The sequence below is a fragment of the Oncorhynchus kisutch genome, unplaced genomic scaffold, assembly GCF_002021735.2.
Source record: "Oncorhynchus kisutch isolate 150728-3 unplaced genomic scaffold, Okis_V2 Okis02a-Okis13b_hom, whole genome shotgun sequence".
Classification (NCBI taxonomy): domain Eukaryota; kingdom Metazoa; phylum Chordata; class Actinopteri; order Salmoniformes; family Salmonidae; genus Oncorhynchus; species Oncorhynchus kisutch.
This window is the reverse complement of record NW_022261979.1, coordinates 13,000,334-13,008,665: the sequence shown is the minus strand read 5'-3', so window position 1 is coordinate 13,008,665 and position 8,332 is coordinate 13,000,334. Positions and strand designations below refer to the sequence as shown.

Below are 8,332 nucleotides of genomic sequence, written 5' to 3'. Positions count from 1 at the left end.
GGCAGGTGTTTGGGATCGCAGGTGAATAGATTTAGGCCTAAGTAAATACCTCCCATATAAAGGAAGCATAATACATTATGTTTAAGGCCGTCCCAGCATTATCATTCTAGAGCTATTATTGGCAGATATCAGTTGACAATTGGTGAATGTTTGTTAGTAATAATAAATTGTCACACAGTATTTTTTTTTTTGTTCATCAGAAACAAATGTGTCCTTTCTAAAGGACAAGTCTTACGCAATTTGCTCAAATCATTTTTTAAATGTTATTATTAAAAGTGTTGTCGTCTGTTAGGCCTATAATCAAAAGTGTGGTATCGTTTCCACTAGCCTTTTTTTTTTTCAACGTGAAAACAATGTAACATTCAGAGATATGAAACTGAATACGAAAACCACACATTTGCAAGCACGTCACTACAGCATACATGGAGCAGGATTTTTTTTAAAAACCGAAATTCTGCATATCAACGACAAAATAAAAAACGGCACCTTTAGTAGGCTCTTAGACCTACTAAAACCAAATAGGTTACAAAATGCCCAACTAGACTAAAGATCCCCATCTCTCTTTTAATTGTGGTCTATCCAGTCAAGGAGACCAGGGTTGACCTGTGAACCCATCCTCTCCATTTGATTATTAACCCAAAGCGGTTGGTTGTTCATTAGTTCCATTTGCCCAACGCGCTTGTCTCGTTGTGTCTGGGTCTAAAGCCAGAACACACGCGGGTCCACCGCAGTGTCTATATGATCCAGGTCCTCTCTCTCTCTCTCTCTCTCTCTGAGTGATCTGTTTCCTATTGTTCCTTTATTGATTTTTCAGGTAAACGACTGTTGTTTTAGACAAATATTCATAGTCTTAATTGTAGTCAGAGCGTCAACACTTAAATAGAAATTGGAATTTCAAAAATGTAGGCTAGATTTTCTCAACGGGGTAAAACAAAAGGTTACCTCCCGCGCATAAACCTATAGATTCACTAATTTCAACAAATGTTGTTTACAATGATCGTCTGTTGTTGTTTTTTTACTGTATAACAATCGCATTAGTCTACTGAAGATAGATCGCCTAGGCCTTAGTCCATTACATTAATGAAACGTTAAATAGAAGGCCGAGCCAATGAGCAGTGAACAACGTCACTCATTTACTCCGTCGTGTCTGTCACGCACCAATAGGCGTCGCTGCAGACCTGTAATTCTGCTCGACGCCATTTGCGTGCTCTGAGGCTGCAGCTGTAGCGTGCTGTAGTACTCGTCATTGTCCTGTTGTAGCTACAGTCATATTGAGGGATGCAGCAACACGTTACACATACAATGAGCCCCTCGTTCAATTGATACAAAAATATATCAGAATTTAACTAAAACATTTTTTGTAAATTCATTGAGGAGAAATGATTAGCCTTTCACTATTCATTCCCCTGTTAGATTTATTAATGTCTATTCGACCTACATAATCATTGTAGCATTATATTTTGCATGTTGTGGAATATCTCAAAGCCATTTATTGTCTAACTTTTTGCCATTTTACTGAAACTTTTTCTCATCAACCTATTAGTGAATGATCATCAAATGACTGGGAATTCATATTCAAGACTGATTAGATGCCTGCACCAACGGCATGTGTAAGGTGTAAAGAGAGAAATCACCTGATCGGATACATCATGTGGGAATTGTTCGATAAACAGATCTACATATCGAAGACAGAATGTTCGATACTGACTTAATTCAAACACATTTGTCTTATCATGAAATGTGAAAATCATTATTTGTGGCCAGAGAGAGCCGCGCGTCTTAGACTCGTTCCAGTTGTTTAATTCATGTTAGCTTTCTGTGTATTAGAGCATGATGTAGTTCTAAAAACTAAACTAAATGAGACCAAACATACAACTCGGCCTGTCTCATTTAGGTTAGAGAATTCTTTTGGAAGTAGATGGTAGCCTAATTAGTATCTATAGTCTAGGTAATTATATGTTATTAACAGTGTCGGTTTTTTGTTGTTGTAGAAAATAAAATGCATCGGAAAGGATCTTAGATTTGAATGTAAATAGACCCGCATATAATATTTCTAAAAATGGTCATCATTTAAATAGATAAAGACACTATTCGGTGTTGATAGAATGTAATGGTCGCTATAACCTACTGTTTGGCATTAACAGAAGACTGTAAAAGGCTTGTGGTGGAGGTGTTGGAGGGTAACAGTTGTTTATGTTGACTCTCACATGTTATTCAGAAGTCGTTGTGTTTAGCGGGTTATTCTGTTCTATTCTGAGCTAATAGGACAGATGTGGAGGAGAAGAGAAAACACAACGGTCATTGAAACACATTGAAAACAGCAGAGTAACGATTTTCTTGGAATTTCTGTTCTCCGCCGCTGTTTTTGGGGGGGGGAGTTTTGTTCGTGCTTTTACAGCTCCCAATACATAACCTTTACCACAATTAAATAAAACGATTTATTGTGGTGGCTCATACATGTGCCCTCTATTTACACAATACGCATGGTTTCTAAACTTTTCATATTAAATCACGTTTTGAATAACCTAAAAAAATGCGTTCATTGGTTTGAAAATGGATCATGTTTGTCACTCTTGTTATTTCTGTGTTTCCCAAGAAAAAGTAACCATTTCCAACAACACAGAAGATATAGACTATCTGTATGTGAAGTGTCAGACGCAGGTTGCGGTGAGCTGTGCTCGGTCCCTAGTTGCTATCCAAACACAAACAAACAGCGAAGAACATTGGAGTTGATCAGTACGAGAAGGCGTGGCGGAGGGCGGGCTGAGCACGCCGAGTGCCCCGAGTCCTGAAAAGTGAAGGGACTTGTGCTCTTCAAGCCCACTTTACAGCCCAACTCCGAACCGAGCAGAAACAGAGCAGAGTACGGGTCTCCTGCGCCTGGCGTCGCTTGAACTCCTTATAGTGATCGTAACTTTTTTTTCCCCCTTCCCGAGGACTTCTTTGCCTCACTGTGCGCAAAGTATTACGAGTCGCAACAGATCTGGTTCTGCGACGGTATGGCGATGAGACTTACATGGACGAAGTTGGAAAACTTTTGCTGACTTTAAAGTGGAGTTTTGTCGCCTCTCTTAAAGGCATTGTGGATTATTGAAACACAGCAGAACTAACTGCGGAGTGACCTTTGGCGTCTGTTTATTGGGGGTAAGATTATGTTTCCATGATAGTTGCTCTTTAATAGATGACATTACACTTGTGTTGAAACAGGTAGTGATAGTTCATGACAATGAGATCCCGAGTAGCCTACTAATTGATAGTTCAAACGAGTCCATGCTGTCAGAATATACATATTTAACAGTGTAAAGCTAAGTGTCAAAATACAGAGACTACAGTAATATATAGAATAGCCTATCTCAGGGATCATCAACTAGATTTAGCCGCGGGACGATTTGCTCTTGAGGGGATGGTCAACGGGCCGAAACATAATTACAAACAATTTGTAGACTGCAAATTGACCGCAAGAACCACAAACGGATATAATATTTGACAAAAACATAATAATTTCAAACAGTTCAAACCCCTTGCTTACGTTTATATAAGGCCACATATATATTTATATTCTGCGTGGGAATACTTTGGAACACATTTCCAAAATTAAAATCACTCGGAGCTGATTTGCTGTTGTTTAAAAATATATATATTTTACGACAAACAATAAAAAATAAAATAAAAAAGTTAATAAATAAATAGATTGGTGGGCCAAATAAAATCCCAGGGTCGCCAGTTGGGCAACCCAGGCCTATAACGACACTACATATATGGCTTGTCATTAAACTATTACGTAAAGGCTATAGGTTATTGTAAAACTTCAGATATCCTTATCAACATGCATGTTGACCGGAAGTTTTGTTGCAGCTGCCCATTTCTGACAAATATCCACCTCACCATGACTTTTAAGACAAACTGTTTATGCCCTTTCATCTCATTGGCCCAGTAAAGAGTTGTCCTGTGCTTGTGAACATAAAAGTAGCCTGAGAACAAGGACCTAACTCTGCCCTTTCTCCGTCCACGTGTGAACGTATAGCTAGCTATATAGGTTACACACAGTAGCCTGTTTTATGCAAGTCAATCATCTGTAAATTAATAACCTAGCATTTACTCACTGACTTTAACCCGTGTTAGAATCAATCATTCCATTGACTAAAGTTTAAACTAACATGGGAAAACAGCTTATATTTTGGGTAAAATTCGATTATTGTGAATGAGTCGTACTTTTCAGACGAATTCTCAGCGAGGGTTGTCAGTCCTCGCTGGTTTTTATGCGCAGTGGTATGCTGCTACAGTAACTTATAGAAACGTGAAACTCAAAGCACTATCAACACCTCAAAAACCACACTGCACCCAAAACGGTAGCTGTAAATGGGACGCTTTCAAATATATATTTATAAATATATTAAATTCATGTTCACACACAGTCTAAAGTGTTTGCATTTTACGCAAGAAGGTGAACATTTTAAATTGTTTTGAGAGGAACACAATTTATTTACACCTCAAAAAAAACCCACACGGTCTAAACAAGTATCGTGCGTGGGGAGAGTGACACGGTGAGCTTGTTCGTGGGTTCGGAAAACATTACTTTACAACTTGTTGTCATTACACCACTTGGTGCATGTAACCCTCAGTCATTTAACAGTCCCATAATATTACCATACAGTTCTCATAACCTCACACCATATAGCACGTCTAGCCGATGTACAAGAGTATTTACAAAGGATGTGCCGCAAATAAAGTATTTCTCTGACGTTGCAAAATGGTGATTATAGGTTACAACAACATTCTATAATCGGTCTTGGGACGTAATTTACAACAAAAAGTTAAATCTAGTTTGTAGGCCCATATACGCTTTTGTTTTCAGAGATAAACATCGCTCAAGGCCTTAAACATGACTCCAATAGCCTAGAAATGGATTTTACAATAAAAATAAAATGGGGGTAAAGTTGATTTTAGGAGATAAGCAAAACCCCTTTTATATGTTGTTCTCTATTATAACACACCTAAAGAGAATAACGCGTCCGACAACGTGTGGCAAGATTACAAACTTCCACGTCTGTTGACGTAATAAGACATTTAATTAGGCCCTGTGTGTTGTTACACACGGGATTGGCGAATGTAATGGCAGCATTAAACCAATGAGTTGTTTTAATGTATCGTGGAACATTTCATTGGGAGTGACAGCATGCACAGTCGAGCGCATCGAAAACAAAACGTCTCCAACTTTCTTTTTTTGATGCATAACATATATTTATGTTATTAGAAGGAATAACCATGTGCTCTAGAAGAAAAAAATGACCGAAATGTATTTTCACCAGCCAAACATTCAATTTGCAGTACCCACGACGTTTTACACTTTGTGCTGACACACACAAAAAAATAAGATATAACTTGAACGCTCTCAACATGTCTCTATAACAACATTCTTTATAACCAAATAGGAATCGGTTCGCCTTTAGACGGTGTGCAAATCGTACATCTCGAAGCAAATTAGTCCCTGTCCTTGATTTCCACAATGGAAGTGAAGTATTAAAACACTGAATGTGAGATAATCCAATATCAACCCGTATTAAGGCCGTTCTCACGACGGTTGTAAATTCATTAAATGTCGACTAAGGTCAAACGTTTGGAAAAGCTCTAATGGAAAACTATTTGCAGCATTGTGCAAAATGTACAGAAATAGTTAGTCATTAAGTCTATGCTTGTTTTTACTGTTTACTTGCAGTATTTTCTAGATCTATATTGTGCCATATTGTGGGTTGATGATGAACTCATATTCATTTGTATTATTCATGTCTCCAACAGGACCTTCAACGTGGTAGAGTTGTGCCGAGGCCTTAACCGTGAAGCCTTTCGCCGCCGAGATGGGGAGCAAAGCCCTGCCCGCTCCGATCCCTCTCCACCCGTCTCTCCAGCTCACCAACTACTCCTTCCTGCATGCGGTCAACGCCTTCCCGGCCGCGGTCGACCAGCTCCAGGGACTGTACGGCCTTAGCGCGGTGCAGACCATGCACATGAACCACTGGACACTAGGCTATCCGCACATGCAGGGACTGAGGTCGACTATCACAGAGATGGCTGCCGCTCAGGGCTTAATGGATCCCCGGCTTACCTTCACGGGGCTACCGTTCGCCGCACACCTCTTCCACCCCAAACAAGGCATTACTCACTTTATCCCCGGGCTGCACAAGGACCGACCACCGCGCTTTGACTTTGCCAACCTGGCGATAGCTGCCACCCAGGAGGACCCGCCGAAGGCTGGGGATCTTTCAAAGTTGACAGCGGGGCTCGGAAGCGCGATATCTGAGTTCAACAAACTGTCGCCTGATAGAAAACCCACCCGGGGAAGGCTTCCGTCAAAAACGAAAAAGGAATTTATTTGCAAGTTCTGTGGCAGGCATTTCACCAAGTCATACAATCTTCTGATCCACGAGAGGACTCACACAGACGAGCGTCCTTATACCTGTGACATCTGCCACAAGGCTTTCCGAAGACAAGACCACCTGAGAGACCACAGGTAAGAAGCAGTGCTCTGAATGTCTGGGATGATATCGCTGTTGTTTTCTTTGAAAGGAAAAAAAAACGCGTTGATAGTGGTGTGTACGGAATAGCGTCATGTCATGTTATGATCGCGTTTTATTCATATTCATTTGACATTGTTCACAATTCCAACATTGTAACGCACTGAATAGTTTATTTCCATATGTAGGTATTTTTTTGTAATAACTATGTTGCGTGCACTGTGTAGAGTACGACTAGTCCATATTCCGGGAGGGCGCTAAAGCCCTTTTACGCACAAGAACACAGATCAAGTCGCACAACTGGCAGCAGGCACTTCTCAGCATGACTCAACCGCCTTGGAAAAGGCCACAAAGAAGAAATGCAGTTATATGAAAGGTGTTCCGTTTTAACCGCGTCTCCTTTTGTCTTCTAATTTCCAGATACATCCACTCCAAGGAAAAGCCCTTCAAATGTCAAGAATGTGGGAAAGGATTTTGTCAGTCTCGAACTTTAGCCGTTCATAAAACATTACATATGCAGGTGAGTCTTCCATCCAAACCTATATCATCTGCCAACGTAACACCAGATTTATTAACACAATTTGATACCAATCACCATGTATGTGAGTCAGCAAACTATATGAGGCACGAGCTCACATATCTGTGTACTCATGTTATTACACGCGTCATGTCTTTACTGCAGACGCCAACTGATCAAATTTGGCATCTTTTCTAAAAAAAACGAAAAAAATATATACTTATTTGGATTGCTTGTATGGATAGTGATTGTGTCTCGACTATATTTGGCATGTATGGCAATAACTGAATGATTATGATAAGCAGCTTAAAGAAGTATAGGCTAGACTTACAGCCGTTCATTTTGTTAGGGCACAGCTTACTTTCAGCACAATGTCAATAACTGATGGAAGATTCATATTATAATACAATACATATATTTAGCTAAATAAACTAAAGGGAATAATCCTTTGCTTGCTTTAAATCTAAACAGGAATCTCCACACAAATGCCCCACATGCGGAAGAACCTTTAATCAAAGAAGTAACCTGAAAACTCACCTTCTCACCCATACAGACATCAAGCCCTACAGCTGTGACCGCTGCGGAAAGGTGTTTCGGCGCAACTGTGACTTGCGACGGCACAGTTTGACGCACACTCCTCATCAGGACTACTAGCCAATCTGAGAAGGCTGATGAACAGCCAATACAAACAAACAAACAGACAAACAAACAAACCAAACGGACGTTATTAACAGAGGAGACAACAACATCGACGAACGTTTTCATTTTCTTCCATTGAAAGAATATAACAAACTGAACCGTGGACAAGCAATGTTACAACGGAGTGATGAGCAGTACAGCGCGTCAAGTGAAAGCCAAGGAGCCCAGACAGAGACAGACCGCTCTTCCTGCCTCTTCTACCTGTAGAGACAGACCGCTCTTCCTGCCTCTTCTACCTGTAGAGACAGACCGCTCTTCCTGCCTCTTCTACCTGTAGAGACAGACCGCTCTTCCTGCCTCTTCTACCTGTAGAGACAGACCGCTCTTCCTGCCTCTTCTACCTGTAGAGACAGACCGCTCTTCCTGCCTCTTCTACCTGTAGAGACAGACCGCTCTTCCTGCCTCTTCTACCTGTAAATATCAAGACTTTTGGAGCCCATGTAAATCATGTATTTTTTTGTATTTTGTTGTTGTTGTTGTCCTTGAATTAAAACGTTGTTTAAAAAACAACAACAACCCTAATGTTTAAAGTATGTTAAATTGTATTTTAGAAATAAAGCAAGTTAAATATTCACCATTGGTAAAAAAAGAAGAACTATTTCGT

The 8,332-nt window shown here is 40.2% G+C and overlaps 1 protein-coding gene across 2 annotated transcripts; it reads left to right on the top strand.

Moving 5' to 3' along the window:
* The first annotated feature begins 2,738 nt into the window (after positions 1-2,738).
* On the top strand, positions 2,739-8,302 carry osr2 (odd-skipped related transciption factor 2). 2 transcript variants are annotated; one of them, XM_031812179.1, is made up of 4 exons: positions 2,739-3,144; positions 5,797-6,508; positions 6,933-7,032; positions 7,583-8,302. In XM_031812179.1, the coding sequence occupies exons 2-4, from the start codon at positions 5,856-5,858 to the stop codon at positions 7,655-7,657; spliced, it is 828 nt and encodes a 275-aa protein (XP_031668039.1). In that variant the 5' UTR covers positions 2,739-3,144; positions 5,797-5,855; the 3' UTR covers positions 7,658-8,302. The 2 variants fall into 2 exon arrangements, with proteins under 2 accessions (XP_031668039.1, XP_031668038.1); XM_031812178.1 differs by having other exon boundaries at positions 2,806-3,144; positions 7,501-8,302.
* Positions 8,303-8,332: the final 30 nt, after the last annotated feature.